This window comes from Fusarium verticillioides, chromosome 9, assembly GCF_000149555.1.
Source record: "Fusarium verticillioides 7600 chromosome 9, whole genome shotgun sequence".
Lineage (NCBI taxonomy): Eukaryota > Fungi > Ascomycota > Sordariomycetes > Hypocreales > Nectriaceae > Fusarium > Fusarium verticillioides.
The window spans coordinates 1,038,026-1,056,673 of record NC_031683.1 but is presented as its reverse complement, the minus strand read 5'-3'; the positions used below and the strand labels follow the sequence as shown (position 1 = coordinate 1,056,673).

Genomic DNA, 18,648 nt, shown 5'->3' with positions numbered 1-18,648 from the left:
CTGTATCCGGACCAAACAGGACGGGGCGTGTCAGTTCAGGATGTCTTTCGAGTCGAGTCCTGTGACTTGAGTCGAATGCTTGACTTGCAACGGAATCAATCGTGAACTTGTGAAGATGGACGACAGCTAGAAACAGCAGGATAACTACCACGAACTACCTTCCGTTACGGGTTATCGCGATAAGCATCCCACACAACATCACACGACGAATCACGTTCCACTGCAGATACACGATGGTGTTTGCAATGCATCTTTTCGCTGAGAATTCCACTTGGGCTCCGGTCCTGGGGGCAATAAAACTCCTGTCTCTCAGTCAAGGTGCCAAAATACTTAATTAGACTTAGACTCTAATTGCCTAAGTCTACTTGATCTTTCAATTTACATAGAGAATAAATCAGAGATCAAGAAATCCAAGAATCTAACGCATCATTTGATGAGAATTCTAAAAGTATTGACTGAGACCAAAGCTGAATTTCATCTTGTGCTGACTGATATTTTAACTGTGGATGGTGATGTATAAGTGGCAAGCGAGAAGAGACCCCCGTATATGTGAAGTGCCGGTTCTTGTTTTTGTCTGAATTAAATCCCGATACACTACAGGCTGAAAAATGAAATCAGTCAGGTTGTTCTCAATATAACCTTGATAAAAAGAAATGACTGAAGGGGATAGGTAGGAAGGCGGCAAATGCCAGCCCAAAGACGAGCATAAACATGGATTCAAACCATCCATACCTATTCTATTCGTACAAAAGAAAAAGAATCACAACAGCCTAATGCTGGACTCACCCGCAGTCTTCTGATTAGACTGTTTTGAAGGTTAGCAATCATCTTCAAGCAGATGTCGAAGCATGGTGTTGGGGGTCGAGTCGAGGAGGAAGACTGACAGACAGTCGACGCGTTAGCCATTATGCCAATCGAGCCCTAGGTGTTAGATTGCGGACGAGTACAGTTTCTATTCTGTATTATATGTATATCGCTAGTCTGGTGACGTCTACTACCCCCTCTTTGATATCTCTGAATGGACAATGGGTGTCACACACATCGACACTCACACGATGCAGTGGGCTACTCGGTTGCAAAGCACTTAAAAGTAGACTTGAGGACTTGCGAAACTGAAAAATCGATCATTTTTCGTATTCAGTCTCGAATTGGAGAGCTGTATTCATATAGGCAACATCCTTGCTTCTATCTGCGCTCTCGTAGCCGTCTTCACCATGTGGAATACCAAGACAAAGTCTCTGTCTCGTACGCTGTCGTCAGTGAACCGATTTCGTTCATAAGAACTCCAGATGCATGACGGTAACGATTTCTGCTTCATTTAGTATATTTTGCACCTTTGACATTCTGCCTCTCCAGGGCTACATCCATTGTTTGCTCCTTAGGTGACAGGCTACCTGGACACGGACAGCTATTTGGAGTAGAAACGCATCTCTGCACCACCCACATCAAAGACAGCCACAACGTTCTGCAAGAACAGATCCCCCAAAATATATGGCCCAGATCCTCCCGTCGAAATTGCGATTGCACATTTCCCAGTCACCGGTTCCGTGAAATCCTGATAGATCAAATCAGCTGGGTTGATCCAGAACCGAACCCCTTTGATGATGACTGCAAAATGGGGAGGGATGGCCTTGCAGTCGACAAAGTAGGCACTCCACTCAAACATCCACGTGGCTGGAGGCTGGAAAGCTTTGGCAATGGCTTCAGCCAGGGCTTTTAGAGCTGTTAGTAACCATCAGGAACGTGAAGCGGGTTAACTGACGAGGGGGAATATGCATCATTGTGGTCTCAGTGTCGACGATGTAGGGATATTTTGCAGTGTCTGTAGTGGTTCCCCATTGTAAGCCATCAGGAATGATGGTGTAGAAAGAGGGCTCCCAGCCAGTCTTCTCACGCTCAACGAGCTTGGCCTGTAAGTTTGTTAGAAGCATGAACGTTAAACACTCTCGCTGCAGGATTAACTGGCAATGATGAGATCTGTTGCTGCAAATGATTTGGGTCCCCATGGCATAGGAGGAAGGCCACCCCAAGCCAGGACGCCATCACTGGTGTTTCTTTCAATAGAAACGCTGAAGACAGGATCGACCACGCCTTTTGAGATAGCTGTGGTAAACCAAGGCGAGTAAGGGTAGTTGTTCCATTCAGATTCATCGGAAGTGTCGTTGGGGTCACCGAGGTAGGCGCTTGTTAGAGATGGATAGGCAAGGCCTAAAATACCAACAGTGGTGTTGTCACCACGCCAATAGGCTCTGCTGACCAAGCCGACTTGTTGTTTGGGGACCAAAATCCCACCACAAGCGATATCAGAGACTCCCATGGGCCCTGATACATCCTCCCCAGAACCATAACGGCGATGGAAGTAGACTTCGGAGATATCATGAAGGAAGTTCTCGATATGAGGTTGGCCGAAACTGCATGGAGATTGGGTTTTTCTCAAGTTGCCTGATGCATCCTCACAGGTGAATCCAGTCTTGGCAGCCCATGTGTCAGAGCTTCCAGTGTCGAAGATGAGCCAAACCGGGGTGTCGTCCCAGGTGCACTGGATAGCGTACGCAGTGGAGAAGCTCCCGACAGCAGAAATGTTTTGGTGAGGGACGGTACCCTTCCCGGCAGTTGCGAGATGAGTTCGTGTGAGATGGGAGAGAGCAGATCTCGGATGGGAGCCAGTCTTGTGCTTGAGGCTCTTGAGTCGTGACATGCGAACACCGGTGCGATCAATGGTTTTGGCGGAGATGGCTCTGGCTCTTTCGAAGGAGAAGCCGTTGAGGGAAGTTGAAAGATCCCAGTGTGCCTGAGCAACTTGATTGCCAGCCACGGCCGCGAAAGAAGGGCACATGATGCTGGCAAGGAGAACGAAGATGAAGTGAAGCGATCTCATCTTGGTAACGAGTACCTTAGGTGTAAGGTTACCGGCGAGGGTTAGGAACGGTGAGGATGTTGATGCAGGGGATAAATAATGTGATGCTTACCAACACTCCGAATTTTTGAAAAGGGGTTTACCTATGCCTCAGAGTCCAGACTCGCGAGTGGCAGGTACCTCTTCGGTCTTGGCAGTGCCATGGAGGTTCCTTCCTTCTCTGACTCGGCTACATACCTAAGGTAGTAGGTAGGTACGGCGTGGAAGGTGCAACAATAAGAGAAGACTCGCTGAAAAGACAATATTTCTGCTATAATGACGTAAGGTAGCTTGCCTTGTATCAAGCCTATGCCAATGTATATATATTAGTACCTAGGTACTTATATAGTACTTTACTTGGCTCATCGATTAGAATCTTTTCATTTTCAAATTGCTTGGGTGCTCGAGGTGTGGTTATTTCGTCAACATACATACTTACTCAAGGGTCATGGTCAACAATATCATGTCCTTCTTCAGACTATGATCGAACTTCTTTCATGCCTGACATACCGAAATAACCATAATTTGATTAGTAGATGATTCAATAAATGGGCAACTTCATACAGGAATATCCTGGCACTTCATGTCGTTGCTTGCACTCAGATCTCGCAGATCACACACAGATCGCGGGGTCATGCGTCACTAAGTTTGATCATATACAGAGCTCATAAAGGATCCTTGATTAAAATTTTAAGTCCCAAATACTTCCATACCGTGGTCTCTGCTGCATGGCGGAGAAACACGAAGACCCTGCAGATTCCTGGAGAACAAGACATTGGGGCTCAACGAGTAAGACTCCCAGATCTCGTGCTACATTCACCATCACTCAGACTTTTTTCCAAGTTTCAAGAGGATATCATGGTAGAACACTTGAGTTACCGACTGGTTAGAATAAACGAGAAACAAGACACTGCGCTGACTGCCTAACTAATTCTCGCAAGCTTACTGCGAGGCTGCCTGTCTAAAACTTGACTCTATATCAAGCAACCTCACTATAGCATTTGCAATTTATGTAATTTTTGAGTTTTGTTATTGGAGAATAGTAAGCTACTGCCTAGACTGTGTCATATCGATCCGATACCTCAAATATCATGTCAGCAATGAAATGAGCCATCGCTGACTGAAGTTCCTTGTCTTGAAGTCAAAGCACACCGCTAACAAAAGTTAACATTGTATGATTTTCTGGATAAGCGCGCTTTATCCTCCATCTGGTATAGGTATTGTATATATTGGCTCATGCTCGCCTTTTCTAATGCATTGTCAGTGGTTTAAGTGCACATTCACTTCCAAACTCCCCAACAAAACCCTATTATCACTCGGTTTTCTACAACTACTTTCCGAAGTCAAACGAAAATCTCACCTTCCCTCCAGTGTCCACTCGCATATCGTATAGATTGAGGTCGAATCAAAGCGGAGTAAGGAGATGTCATCATCTTACACAGCCGAGATAGGGCTGATGCACTGCTACACTACCACGATAGCGCGGCGCTTATGATGTTCAACTCCATAACCTCACAGTATCCATTGGCTCAGAAGCTGAATAGCGACATGGCTGGAGGCTTGGACACCTCCTGAATTGCCAATTGTGGATTTTCGATCATCTTGCAGTAAGCAGACTTGCATGTAGGGGTATCTCTAGATCATCTCTCGAGATGTTAGCTCTGGGGCTTTGTTACAATATCAACATCCGGAAGGTCGTCCTGGAACCTTGCTTCATGAGGCTTAAGTTTTCAGAAAGTATGGACTTGCATTGGTTTTCATTGTCAACGGCCTGCATTTTGTCCAAGCAGCTGAGCATCCCTGCAGGGTCCTCTGCCTTTGTGACGCCGAGAGATATAGTATCAAGAGTGATGACTACCTCAGGATGCTCCCAGGAATAAAAGTAACGCGTCTGCTCTCTTTTAATGACCTGTCTCCCCAGTGTTGCTTTCACAACTCTTGTTTCACACCCAGCCTTCTTTTCTCTCTGACTATCCTCTTGCCCTCTATCTTACACGATCATGGTATCTCATCTGTCTGATGTAGCTAAAACAGCTGCTGGTATCGAGCAGACAACAATTACTGGCCCAACCAACGCCAGTAAACCCCATCTAGTTTTTGGTGCAACTCCTGTGGATGGTCACATATACCCCTTGATTCGAATCGCAGAAGATCTCGTGCAGCGTGGCTTCGAGGCCACTTTCATCGCTGGTGATCAATTCGAGAAAGCAATCACAGGCGCCGGCATTCGACATGTTACAGTCCCACCTCTTGTGAATCCCAAGCTCATGGCAGAGCGTGAGGCTATCCCCGCTGGCATTCCTCGACTTCTCTATGATATCAGACATATCTTCACTGGCCAAACTCCTGAGCGCTGGAGGATCCTCAAAGAAGTTCTGAGGACATCAGAGCTGAGGATCCAGAGAGAAAAGTGATTGTCATGCCAGAGACGTGCTTCATGGGTGCCAATCCTATCTCTCTCGGTGGACCTCTCCCCAAAGGATACACCAAGCGACCCAAGGTGATCAACTCGAATCCTATTCCTTACATGGCTACCAGCATCGACACTGCGCCTTTTGGTCCAGGTCTTCCTCCTGACTCAACGGAGTCTGGCCGTGCGAGAAATCAATTCATGAACCAGATGATGGTTGGTGGACCTTTTGCTGATGTTATCGCCCATCAGGAAGAGGTTCTCAAGAATCTCGGCGCCACTGAGATTCTAGAGCCTCAGATTCCTTTCCACTATTGGATGCTCATGCATGATCTTTCGATTCAAATGTGCCCTCCCAGTCTCGAGTACTCTCGATCTGATGTACCATCCAACGTCAAGTTTTCAGGCTGCGCAACACCCAAACCTATTCCTGCAGACTTTGACTATCCTTCTTGGTGGGATGATGTGAAGCATGGTGACCGACGTCTCGTTGCTGTAACTCAGGGAACTATCGCTCGCGACGCAACCAATCTGATAATCCCTACTATCGAGGCCCTCTCTGACCACGACGACCTCCTCGGGGTAGCAATCCTTGGGCAAAGCGGCGCTTTTCTCCCGATGACATCACTATTCCTTCCAACACCCGTGTCATTGATCACCTCCCCTACGACGCTCTCCTACCTCATGCTTCAGTGTTTGCCATGAATGCTGGATATGGTGGCTTCCTGCATGGAGTAACTAACGGAGTTCCTTTGGTTCTTGCAGGTGAGACTGAGGACAAACCGGAGATTGCAGCGCGCGGAGAGTGGAGTGGTGTTGCGGTCAATTTGAAAACGGGTAGGCCTACACCTGATATGGTACGGTTAGGTGTCGAGCGTATCTTGGCAGACGGTAGCTTCAAAAAGAGGGTTGATGAGATCAAGGCCGAGAATGAAGCGATGAAATTCTTTGACTTTATCGAGGAGCTGGTTCTCTCTGTTGGAAGTCTGGAGGCATGATTTGTTTGGCAGTATAATAGTCTTAGCGTCACTTATAATGCATTATTTATGAGGACCCTGGACCTATGATTGATGCCATGTGTAAGAAAAAGTCTCCGAGAGCCTCCGGTCCATCGACTCTGTTCCTTCGTCCGGCTCCGGCTCCAGCGGGGCCGCGGTTCCTTAAATAGGCCGATTATTACGGAGAGGACAAAGTTGCACATCGTTCTTATATAAAACAGACTTCTGATCTTACCTCGCCAGATCAAATCCAGGGCTTGTTGATCATTCAGGTTCAGAACACCTCAACCAAGGCTTCGCCATGGCAACCTCCAAGGCATTGCCTCTGGCTTTCATGGATGCTCTTAGTCCAGCTGTGTCATATTTTCGGCCCGATATAACAACTTCAACGACTCCCAAAACCACAGCCACAACCACAACCTCTGGTGATCCTCCACTGATTATCATTCTTTCGTGGTCGGAAGCTCGCGATGTTCATATAGCAAAGTACATCTCTCAGTATCGCGAACTCTATCCAACATCTGCCATGCTCTTGTTCCGCGCTTCCACCAAGCTATACATTCAGTCAGCTCTACGTCGTCGCCTGTTTGAGCCTGCTTTGCCAATTCTACAGTCAGTTGACACCAAGGAAGACGATGCACCCAACTTTCTCATCCATATCTTTTCCAACGGGGGTGTCAGTTCTGCTGCCACGCTTTGGGAGATATGGGAAACTTCACTAGGCGGTAAACCTATTCCTCGACATGCTGTCGTGATGGACTCGTGCCCTGGATACTTCCATTGGAAACGAGATCACCATGTCCTGTCAACCGGACTTCCACCATTCCTATCTCCCGTCGTCTGGGTATTTCTGGGTTTTGCATGGGTGTACTACAAACTATGGCTGGGTGTGGAACCACATACCGCCTATGCCTCGGCTCTCAATACGCCTGAGAGAATCAGCCGGGAGACTATGCGGGCATACCTTTACGGAGATGCAGACCTCTCAGTTGGTTGGGAGGATGTGGAATCACATGCTCAACAAGCAAAGGATAATGGCGCTGTAGTCAGAACAGAGAAATTTGCTGGAGGTGCCCATGTCGCTCATGTCAGAGCTGATGCTGATAGATACTGGAAGGCTGTCCAGGAGACTTGGCAAGGGGAAGAGCTATAGATTAGATATTCATCGTTGTGTATGAATATAATAGACATTATTAATTCCATAGATAGATATATTACATTCGCTCAGTATGGTTGCGTAGCCTCCAAGGTCCTGAAAGTCCCTGTTCATTATTCATTACCATAGTTTCTTCTCATCTCATGATAGATCGTGTATATGTCGATCATAGATTCTCCGTAGAAGGTCAGCATGTCTGTCCCGTTACGCCTAGTACCCGAAAGAAAGCCCGGCGCCGATAAGTGTATGCTTTGTTCAAGTCCTCTGTTTCTTTGAGGCATCGCTAGATTCTCCTCGCTCCCCAGCTGCTCTCTTGCCGAGGCTGCTTTGTGTTTGTGAGGTCTGTTGGAACGGCATTATGTGACTGTCATCTAAGCCTCCGACGCCCTCGTCTTCCTCATGGCATACGGAGCATTCTTGGTTGAAATCGTGCTCTTCGACGAGGATACCTCGGCGACATCCACCAAACCATCCGTTATTCTTAGCCTCAAGGCAGGAGAGTTCTTGGGTCAAGTCAACCCAAGTCTGAGGCTGGTCGCAACACGTGCAATGTCCTCTGAAAATCATCATTCGGCACATGTCTGCACTGGAGAATTGGCCGGTGATACCTCAGCGACGCGTGACACGATATCACGATGGTAGGCGTAGAGGCTTGTTCGAGAGTCAGTGTGTGTAAGTGAAGGCGTTTGTTGGTGAGAATAGCCTTGTCTTGGTGGCCTTGTTTCTTGTATTGGGAATACTCGCGATGTCTCAGTTGGGGAAGATGCCGAATACCGAATTGTTGTCTTCATCAAGCGAAGCTCTGTAACGTAAGACACGAGACGAGTGAGTACCGAACAGAATACGGAGTAGCAAGCCACAATGCAACGTCGACGCTGATGCCAAAGAGAAGCCACAGAAATTGTCGATGTTTTTTTGATATGCAATTCGTAGGTATTAAAAAAAGCAATAAAATGAACTTGGCGCTGGTTGGCTCGTTGTTGATTGATAGCCACCAACGGCAAGACAGGAAATAGGTAGTTAGTTAGTTAGGGTGGTGTTGAAATACACCAGTAAACGGTTGACACCAATATGATAGATATTTCGTGCTAAAGAGGAGGAGAAGATCTACCGCGGGAGATGAAGAGTTGAAATGAGCCGTACTCGCCGGGCCACGGGAGAGAGAAAGTGAGAGGACCTGGTGATTTTAATATATATACAGTACAAGTGAGTGATGTGCAATGATGGACGTGCTACGGCATACACCGACCGCGATACGGATACAACATTGGTAATTCGACGAGGCAACGGCCAACTCTGATTACTCCTTTTTACCTTTTTCCACACCGTTGAGGTCACGTCACGTCGTCACACATACATAGATAATTACAAACAGCCAGAAACGGACGTGTCTTCTTCTCTCGCCTCTGATAGGCACGGCAAGGCAATGGTTGTCATGAGAGGTCAAAGCGATAGTTATTCAGCTGCCTCGCATCAACACATCACTTCCAGTTTCATTCTGATGTATCATTTCCTCCCCTTCCTTGGCTTTGGGGCAATAAGCTTTCCTCAAACGCTAGGCATGTGTATCCGTCCATATGTATTGCCACTGACTAGTACTGTTGTAGTTGGCTTCTCCTTCACTGCCACCGCCTGACAATTCCCGAGCCCTTCGCTTCTGAGTTCTAGACTCCCAAGTTTATTAGGATCCTGCTCTTGAAAGTTGACCCGTATCGTGGGGGTGCTTTGTGGGTTCTCGACCTTGTTCCGGAAGTTTCGTCTTCGGCAGTACCCGATAACATGGTCGCTGCTGTTGGACCTGGTGATAGCTTCAGATCGATATTTGGAATTACAGAGACTTGAATTTACGCAATTCCTGACTCCATGAGCTCATGATACTGATTTCTGTCTAAACTTTTGTATATTCCTCCCGCATGATCTTGATATCCAATCTCCCAATAATATCTCCCGCGTTAGGCTGCACATGTGCCGACGTCTTCGTTCTATACCGGTATTCCACTAGACATCGTGGCTGGAATTCTTGGGACCTCCACAGACCTACTAGCTCTCCCACTATTCGTCTCAGGGCGTCATAACAAGTACCCGACCAACGGTCTACGGGCGTAACTCACTAGCTATATCCTTATAGACTAAATCTCCGTCAGTTTCGTTCAAGCACTCTCTGATCTCGGGTTTCACCGTTCCTGAGATCACAGTACAGAGTTCGAATTCTACGGCTGAGGCTTAGCCATTGATCATGATAAATCCGAGTGCCTTATGCGCTTACTCTCCGGCGAACTTCCTCCCATAGACAACCCCAATGCTGGAGAAGTCTTCTCTTGTCGGGACATGTAATGCGCCCTGGCTAAGATATCTCTCGTGATCTCAAGTAGTCAAGTTCCATTGCTTGATGTTTCTCCAGCTCTAACTCTCAGACTTCAGGGAAGTACTGTAAAGATAAAGTCCACTTTGGCCAGTGTCACCATAGGCTTTCTCTCCTCTTTGAGAATCCAGAGACTGCTCGGTCTCTCCTTTGCGGCTACAGTATAGCGTATTTACTCCTTCAACTTCCGAGTTTTTCATCTTGGTATCGAAAAGGGGAACGTTGATGTGCGTGCTTATTGCGAATCACACCCAACAAGAAGAAGGCCTGAGTAAAATCCAACACGCTTTATTTTATCATATCGGCAACAGAGGCATCCAGCTCAGCGCTGAACTCAACATTCTTGAGTGCCGTTTGCCATTAAACGCCGTTACAGAGTAAATACCGTCCTCAGACGTGGTTTCTGGGTCCTCGCAAGCGCCACTCATTATGGCCTCTTCATGGCATCCCAAGAGTCCTCTTGCATCACTTGTTTATTCTTGGCGCGACTCATAAGTCTGTTGTGATGTCGAGCCACTCTTCTTGCTCGTTGCGGCTCTGGTGTGGTGCAGGCGCATTATCAACTGGGCAGGCATCTCCTTCAGGCGCATTTAATCCAGAGGCTTCTCCAAAAGACGCATCAAACTCATACGCATTAACATACGCCTCTGATTAAGATGCACCTTATAGAGAGAGCTCTAATTGAACCTCATCTAGTTCGGGCAGAACTGGTTCAGGCGAATAGAAGAGAGGAGCCGGCAAGTAGTCAGGGGTAGGTGTCCGGGAGTCCTGAACTGCCCCGAGGTTGCGGAATCTTTTATCACGCTCCTCACACGTTTCATCATACAACGAGGGTTGCGTCTCTGTTTCATCATCTGGCTCCAGGACTGCATCGGTCGCAGTGGGCGACCATGGGCTACTGTACGCCCTATCGCAACAAGTAAGCCTTGAGCCTGGTTTTACGCTGTCGAAGTTCCCAACGACGTCTCTTTCTACCAAGATACGGTAGTTGTGACCGGGGCACTTAACTCACAGTTGATCCGAGGCCTCAGCTATTTCGTTTGCTATCTGCACTTGCGCCACTAGGGGCATTGTTTGGAGTAACTCTTGCGAAGATGCCTCATCATACGTTGCGAGGCTGTATGATGTTTCGTAAATGCAGTTGGGGCCTATCCGATTCCTGGCCTCATGGAACGGCGAGTTTCGAACACGCTGTGGCAGATGATGCATCGATACTCGTGGAAGTGCCGCTCACTTCGCGGCGGGGGATAGCGCCGACTCATGATGAAAATGGCAGATAAGAGTTCGATACTAAATATTATCATCAATGAAGCGAGTGTTATTGTTGCTGAGATGATTCTTGTAAGTGGAAGCAAAGTAAAAGGACCTTGCCCTCCGTGCTTGGGGACGATCCATGGTACCTATGGTAAGGTATGGTAAGGTTTGGCGAGGTACCTACCTACCCACGCGATGAATCCATCGGCTGAAGTATCACGGCAACGTGCTCAAGTTCAACATACTCAAAGCTTTGATACAAAGATCACGAGTCTGGAGTGACCTAGTAATGACACTTCCAGGAGACTTGTGTGATCTTCACAGCTCACTACGAGACAAGGCATGATTTGATAAACGTTAAAAAGTCCACAGTTGCGTAAGGCTAAGTAAGTGTTACGATGGTAATACAAGGCAATGCAATCCGAAACTCCATTTCTCCAATCCAACCCACCGTCACCAAAGTATACATTCTCTTTGCTCATGACATGCAAGCGATGAGAATGCCCGGTGTTGAAACCAGACCCAAATGAAAAGGTGGATGAAAGCGCAGCGAGCTAATGCACATGGCGAATTGCTAGGCAACTCAGCATGCAACATACATGCAGAAACAGGGAGACCACTTGCACGAGACAGTCGACTCATCCAATACCGTACGAGCCTGATTGGAAAGGGAGCAAGAGACAAGCTAACACCACGTGCATCAAGACATTACTGGCCCAGTTCAGGTTGTGATCCGAGGTTCGTGCAGTCGAGTTTGCCGGTTCACATCTCAACGTAACGCAACTCGACCGCGCCACGACAAATCGCTAGTTTCAGGATGTACGTTATACCAAGGGATGAGCTGGCACCAGAAATCGCACATGTCATCAACGCATTAGTCGTGAGTTGTCAGTCCGCAATCCAATGCACCCTGATCGTGAAAGACCCAGCGGAGGTGACGGCAGCTTTAGATATTCGTGGAAGCATTCAGCATCGAGTCCGGGATCGCCTAAATGGATTCGAATGGGGTCATGGCAAGACAACCATGCACGTCGCACCCGAGATTGCACCTCAATATTAATGTTGTAAAGACAACCCAGTCAAGAGATATGTCATCAGAAAGGTTGAGTCCAAGGAGTCCTCAAAAGACGGAAAAAGAAAACGGGTGATGTACAGTCGTAGGTCGTGGCAACGGGCTATGAGTGCAGAGAGGTGTCAAGAGCGTCAAAACATTGGCATGATATCAATCAAACCACCGGATGGTACCCTCGATCCGCGGCATTTGCGGATGAGAGCTCAATCAAGATCACCCAAGCACGAGCAAGCAGGCAGGACATCACTTATGCTCCGGGTGCAGGAGCACCAGAAGGGGGGGCACCTTGTCCGCCTTGCTGTTGTTGGTACATCAAGGATTGATACCACAGCGCGAGGTAGTTTTGGTAACCACCATCTATGTTGATTAGCATTCAGCATGGGCACAAGGGCACAGCATATCAAGACTTACATTGGGCGTAGGGATCGGACCCATCAGCTGGAGCTGGTTGTGGAGGCTGGTTAGTAGGGGCACTGGAGCCTTGCGCTTGAGAATAGCTGGGCCTGTCATGATCTTGATGTCCACGGCCACTGCCACCGCCACCACGGGGGCCACTGCCTTTCTGGCGCTGTTCTCATGTTAGCTGTGTGAAGCAAGGTCTTGGTGTTAGGATGGGACTCACCACAGCATCCACCTTCTCGTCAATGGCAAGCTTAGCTCGCGCAATACTATCTCGCGAACCGATCAGGGCGATCTCCCTCTGAGTCTCACCAGGACCAGAAGACTGAGCAACGTTGATCTTGCATCCGGTGGTGTTCTGCATCTCCCTGATCGTCTCACCGCCCTTTCCTATGATCATACCTACCGCATCTGAAGGGACATATACAGCATCATTGATCTTGTCGGGACCACCAGAACCTCCCGCATCCCTCTGAGGACCATCATGGCGGCTTCCAGGAGCTGCTCCTCCACCTCCCAACCTTTTGACAGGCGGCGGCGCGTCGCCACGACTGTCACTGTCGACAATCTCCATGATAAAATCCTTGGCGCGGGCGGCAGCCTCGCGCGTGCCGATGAGGTTGACAGGCCGCAATCCGTTCACACTCTTAGATTCGCCAACGATATTGATATGGCAGCCGGATCGTTCTTGAAGGTCGCGGATAGTTTCACCTCCACGTCCAATGATCAGGCCAACAGTCCTGTCGGGGACCATGATCTGCATGTGGTCCTCCCCTTCGCGTAGAGCCGCAGCGCCGCCCTTGTTGGGGTCGCGAGGCTTTTCAGGGCGGTTGAGGGCGCCCATTCCGCTGTCGTCAATAATACGGTTAATGGCATCCTTTACTTCAGCACGACGGTGCCGGGGCCCAGAGATCTTGCACAGCCTATGCGGACCACCGTCGGTGGCGGCCAGGAACTGGACTCGGCAGTTGGATTCAGACTCTATGCGTCTAAGATTCTCTCCTTGTCTGCCGATGATAAGGCCTACGAGGCTTGAATCGATCTCAATGGTCTCCGAGTTCTCATCACCTCCTCTCAAGGGAGACCTCTCGCGTCCGTTGTTTCCCCGAGGGGAGAAATTCCGACCTCGAGGGCCTGGCGAATAAGAACGGTCTCGACCATAGCCCCGACCATGCGAACCTCTGTCGCCGCCACGTCGCTCATCTCTGTACGGATTCACACCATCACGGAACTCATCGCGAGCGGGTGATCGTGACCTTGAGCGGTTGTATCCTCGATCAGGTCCTCGTGATTCGGAGGCATAGACAAGGGGTCGATCGTAGGATGTCACGCCCTTTTCGGCCGCATAAGCCTTGGCCTGAGCAATCGCATCGGCAATACTGAAAGTCCCCGAGTTGACAGGTCGAATCGAGCTCAGGTCGAGGTTTCCGCTGGATGATGGCGCAGGGAGACCATTGTAGCCGGGTGCACCATAACTGCTAGAGTTTGGAGGGGGCGGCTGGTATGTGGCCGCAGGTTGCGCCGACGCAGGCGGGGGAGGGTATGCCTGGTTGGGAGCGCCGGGTGGTGTCTGGGTTGGGGTCCCTGTCGGCCGCTGCGACGCTGTGTAAACAAGTCAGTAAGCGCAGATTATGCCAAATGAGTTGTTCTGACATACCGAGTGCGGCCAGGATACTCTGGATGTCAGGTTGAGGATTCGCCATCGTGCTTCGCTGCTAGTGGAGCTGAACGGGAGCCAGCACGAGCAAGGAGCTAGTTTTTCGTCGTGGGGATAAACCAGAAAACAGTGGATAGCCCGATGAAATTATGAGTAATTAGGGATTGAACTATCTTATAAGTGATTATTCCTAATCGCGAGGAACAAATGCGACCAGTTTCGAAAGTCGGTATCGCAAAGACTTTGACGGATCGGCCGGGCACAACCTGAAGTCAGGATGAGATCGAGTCTCGTTGCGATGAAGAATGAATACAAAGGCTTCGGGGATGTTGCCAGATCGCCAATATATGTCTCGGGTCGCGTATCAAAGCTGATGCGATCGCAGTGGGTGTAGTGAATAGTGTCGCGGGCAGCGATAGGGGCGATGTCTCGAAAGCGCAGATGAGATGAAGAGGGAGAAAGGAATCTGATTTGGAAGAATCAGGTTCATACAAGAGTGGATGACCCAAGCGCGAAGGTTCGGACCTCCACTAAGTAAAGTACCTACCTTACCTTGCCTTAAGCACAGTCCCTACGGAGTAGACTCTGACTTAGTACAGCACCTGCAGTGTAGCGTGACTTAAGGCTAAACCTCGTTGGGAACTTAAGTGACATTCCTCCACTGTGCTTTAGAGTGCAGACAAGATTGAGCGAATATTGAGCCTACACTTGATGTGCCTCTTTGTACCAGGTTTTGTTCTGTATTTGTGTCGTCTGCCCTTGGCGCGCAGTAATTTTCTGCTACCCCATCTACATTTACTGTCTGTATGTATCCTCGATTCGGTGCGCAGCCCAGCCCTCAATGGCAAACCCTTTCACAGTAGGGCTTGAACTGTATTCGCCAGGCATCAGGCATACAAGCTTTCCCTATTAGGGCTCGAGGCGCAACTTGCAAACTCATATATGATCTTACTCTGTGCATCTGTACCTCGATCAATCCAGTTTCCATTGTGACCCAATTGTTCAAATCGAAGTCATCAGACCTGGAACTAGTCCTAGAAAGGCAAGCTTGCAACAACATTTGCCGCTGAATCCACAGCGGGGGTCACTGCACGCACATTGAACTGCTTGTCTGGTGGAGTGACCGGAAAAACAAATCACCGCTTATCGCTCCAAGACTTTTCTTATCGCTGAAAAAAAGTTCTCGATTCAGTTGCTGCGAGACGATCGGTTGTGCAGAATATCAACGGTACGCGCAAAACAAGATGGATTTCGCCGGCAGCAAGAAACGCAAGTTCAAGGACGCCAATGGCGTCAAGGCTTCAAAGGAGAAGAAGTCTGTTACAGTTCTCGAAAAGAAATCAAAGAAAGTCAAGCGCACCGAACCTGAGTCCCGCGAAGAGCCCGAAGACGATTCTTCCAACGAGGCGGAGGAGGAGGCTCTGAAGGAGGACGGAGACGAGAGCGACGAGGCCGATGAGGATGCTGAAGACTCCAAGTCCGGAGACGAAATTGAAGAGGAGGATACCGAGGACAAGGCCGAGGACAACACAGATCTGCCCGATGGCGGAAAGCTCACATTACCTCCAGTTGCTGGAGCTGAATCGCAATCCTTCGCAGAGCTGAATCTTTCTGAGAAGACCATGAAGGCCATCAATGAGATGAAGTTCACCAAGATGACTGAGATCCAGAGGAGAGGTATTCCTCCCTCGCTGGCTGGTCGCGATGTTCTTGGTGCTGCCAAGACTGGTTCTGGAAAGACTCTAGCCTTCCTTATTCCTGTCATTGAGATGTTGAGCTCTCTGCGATTCAAGCCTCGCAATGGTACTGGTGTCATTGTTGTTTCCCCAACTCGCGAGCTGGCTCTCCAGATCTTTGGTGTTGCCCGTGAACTCATGGCTCACCACTCACAAACTTATGGTATTGTCATTGGAGGCGCAAACCGTCGCGCTGAGGCCGACAAGCTCGCCAAGGGTGTTAACCTGCTTATTGCCACCCCTGGTCGTCTGCTTGACCATCTGCAAAACACACCTTTCGTTTTCAAGAACCTGAAGTCACTTGTTATTGATGAGGCGGATCGAATTCTTGAAATTGGTTTCGAAGATGAAATGCGACAGATTATCAAGATTCTCCCTAAGGAGGACCGACAGACAATGCTTTTCTCTGCTACCCAAACAACCAAGGTTGAGGATCTTGCCCGTATCTCGCTGCGTCCTGGTCCTCTGTACATCAATGTCGACGAAGAGAAGCAATACAGCACTGTGGAGGGCCTGGAGCAGGGTTATGTTATATGCGATGCCGAGAAGCGATTTAATCTTCTCTTCTCATTCCTCAAGCGTAACCTCAAGAAGAAGATCATTGTCTTCTTCAGTAGTTGTGCTTGTGTGAAATACCACGCCGAACTCCTCAACTATATCGATATTCCTGTTCTTGACCTTCACGGCAAACAGAAGCAGCAGAAGCGAACCAACACCTTTTTCGAGTTCTGTAATGCCAAGCAGGGTACTCTGATCTGCACTGACGTTGCCGCTCGTGGTCTCGATGTATGTGTCTAATATGAATTACTGCATGCACAATTTACTAACCTGCAACAGATTCCTTCTGTTGACTGGATTGTCCAATTCGACCCTCCAGATGACCCCCGCGACTACATTCACCGTGTCGGTCGAACTGCCCGAGGCAGTAACACCAAGGGACGGTCCCTTCTGATCCTTCAGCCCAACGAGGTTGGCTTTTTGTCGCACCTCAAGGCCGCCCGTGTTCCCGTCGTAGAATATGATTTCCCCAAGATCATCAACATTCAGTCTCAACTTGAGAAGCTCATCAGTTCAAACTACTACTTGAACAAGAGTGCCAAGGATGGTTACCGCAGCTACCTTCACGCCTACGCCTCTCACTCGCTGCGCAGTGTTTTTGATATCAATAAGCTGGATCTGGCCAAGGTCGCCAAAAGCTTTGGCTTCACAGTACCACCACGTGTTGACATCACCCTCGGTGCCAGCATGAGCAGGGACAAGAAGCATCAGGGACGCAGAGCATACGGCAGTCAGCCACGACAGGGCCAGGGTAACAAGTTCACCAGGTAGAACGGTACGGGAAGTGAAAGAAGAAGTAGTGGTCAGTCAAATTGACTGTCGGTGTATATGGGAGGCCTTCAGCACGGCGTTAGGTTTTGCAAAATGTAATGATGGTACCAGGCTACGGCAGGATCATAGACAGACCTTTTTGTTTCCAGTCTTTTGCTATGTGAATCTTGAGACATCATCTTCTGAGGCGCAACAAAAGTTCTGACATTAAACCAAGGTGTCAACAATATTTAGCCCAAGGTCTACTAAACCAGATCTAAATTATGCTAGGTTTGCCAAAGACTTTTTGTCAATTGGACGGAGGTCCCAGGTTATGTCACCTCCCCTTGCATCTCTTTAGAGATTGTGTAATTCTTGGTCATGTTAAATTTGCTTGCAAGCCATGTCTTGTAAAAAAGCACCCCCGTAAGGTGGTGACGAATTGAGTAGCATGATCTCTGTTGAGCCCAGATTACCTGCTATGGATTCCATAGAGCTTTCAATTTTAAGCGGGGATCGAATGGGCTCCGAACTGATGTCAGCTGAAAAATGAATGGATGGGTGGATGGAATTCATGTGGTTTTCAGTGCTGAGGCCTTTCCAATTGTTTTGCCATCTCTAACAATACCGTCGTCAGATATGTTCCGAGAGCAGTTTGATTCACCAATGAAACTGGCTGTGTTTAATAGGTTGACGGATATTCAGGAACCAGCGGACCGAGGATCGATCGACAATGTCATTCAGGGACGTTGCAGCGAGATCTTTGAGTTTTCAAGGTGCTTATTCAAGCCATCAAAAGTGGCATTGCCCACCAACACCAGGCCAGAAGGGAAATGCCTCATACGATTTGACGTTGTTTGCTTTACCCGTCTAGTCTCAGTCTCGGCCTGAACAAATAGGTAGACCTCGTATTGAATCAGAACCGGGGTCTCGGCATGCTCCAAGTGCAACATCTACCACACCCACGCCGTCATTGGTCAAAGCCGCGTCACGAGCTTCATTCCCTTCTCCCTTTGGGGACTGAGCCCGCGTCATGTTCTTTTTAGCTGTTGAGGCTCAGTTGCTTCCATTCTTCTTTAACTACCTTATCTACCTAGACGACCTATTCGTGTGTCCCAATTTTTGTTTGCTTGTCAAAATCTCACACAACCTTAATAAACCTTGACTGACTACAAGTTGAACTAACGGAGCTGGGCCGCAGCTTACCTGACGGCGTAACCACCCTCGCAACAATCTGGCGCATTTAAACAACAGTTGTCCTTTCCGTTTGACTCACAATTTATCCCTCTTTCTTTGGATTCGAAGAGCAACAAAAGGCAGAAGCCTGGCATGATCTGGAGTCCGACATACCATCTCATTCAATTCTCGACATTACAGAACTAAACAATTCATTACAAAAC

At 48.6% G+C, this 18,648-nt stretch overlaps 6 protein-coding genes across 12 annotated transcripts; 4 read left to right on the top strand and 2 right to left on the bottom strand.

Moving 5' to 3' along the window:
* Positions 1-1,137: 1,137 nt before the first annotated feature.
* FVEG_11317 (hypothetical protein) lies at positions 1,138-2,878 on the bottom strand (the record flags this gene model as incomplete). The annotated part of the gene is made up of 3 exons (XM_018900532.1): positions 1,138-1,713; positions 1,763-1,910; positions 1,967-2,878. The coding sequence occupies 3 exons, from the start codon at positions 2,876-2,878 to the stop codon at positions 1,409-1,411; spliced, it is 1,365 nt and encodes a 454-aa protein (XP_018758818.1). The 3' UTR covers positions 1,138-1,408.
* Positions 2,879-4,896: 2,018 nt separating this feature from the next.
* Positions 4,897-5,310, top strand: FVEG_17000 (hypothetical protein; the record flags this gene model as incomplete). Its single annotated transcript, XM_018906234.1, has 1 exon — positions 4,897-5,310. One exon carries the CDS (start codon positions 4,897-4,899, stop codon positions 5,308-5,310), a length of 414 nt encoding a protein of 137 aa, XP_018758817.1.
* A 5-nt stretch (positions 5,311-5,315) lies between these two features.
* Positions 5,316-6,304, top strand: FVEG_11316 (hypothetical protein; the record flags this gene model as incomplete). The annotated part of the gene is made up of 2 exons (XM_018900531.1): positions 5,316-6,000; positions 6,072-6,304. 2 exons carry the CDS (start codon positions 5,316-5,318, stop codon positions 6,302-6,304), a joined length of 918 nt encoding a protein of 305 aa, XP_018758816.1.
* Positions 6,305-6,443: 139 nt separating this feature from the next.
* FVEG_11315 (hypothetical protein) lies at positions 6,444-7,600 on the top strand. Its single transcript, XM_018900530.1, has one exon. It carries the CDS (start codon positions 6,606-6,608, stop codon positions 7,455-7,457), a length of 852 nt encoding a protein of 283 aa, XP_018758815.1. The 5' UTR covers positions 6,444-6,605; the 3' UTR covers positions 7,458-7,600.
* On the bottom strand, positions 7,468-17,974 carry FVEG_11314 (hypothetical protein). 7 transcript variants are annotated; one of them, XM_018900524.1, is made up of 6 exons: positions 17,405-17,974; positions 14,205-17,335; positions 12,771-14,149; positions 12,560-12,716; positions 9,727-12,505; positions 7,468-9,670 (listed from the first exon to the last, which is right to left on the bottom strand). In XM_018900524.1, exons 2-5 carry the CDS (start codon positions 14,248-14,250, stop codon positions 12,396-12,398), a joined length of 1,692 nt encoding a protein of 563 aa, XP_018758808.1. In that variant the 5' UTR covers positions 14,251-17,335; positions 17,405-17,974; the 3' UTR covers positions 7,468-9,670; positions 9,727-12,395. The 7 variants fall into 7 exon arrangements, with proteins under 7 accessions (XP_018758808.1, XP_018758807.1, XP_018758809.1 ...); XM_018900525.1 differs by having other exon boundaries at positions 7,504-8,111; positions 8,164-12,505; XM_018900526.1 differs by lacking the exon at positions 7,468-9,670 and having other exon boundaries at positions 11,105-12,505; positions 14,205-16,993; positions 17,051-17,335.
* Positions 15,233-17,597, top strand: FVEG_11313 (ATP-dependent RNA helicase HAS1). Its single transcript, XM_018900522.1, has 2 exons — positions 15,233-16,726; positions 16,778-17,597. Exons 1-2 carry the CDS (start codon positions 15,449-15,451, stop codon positions 17,267-17,269), a joined length of 1,770 nt encoding a protein of 589 aa, XP_018758814.1. The 5' UTR covers positions 15,233-15,448; the 3' UTR covers positions 17,270-17,597.
* Positions 17,975-18,648: the final 674 nt, after the last annotated feature.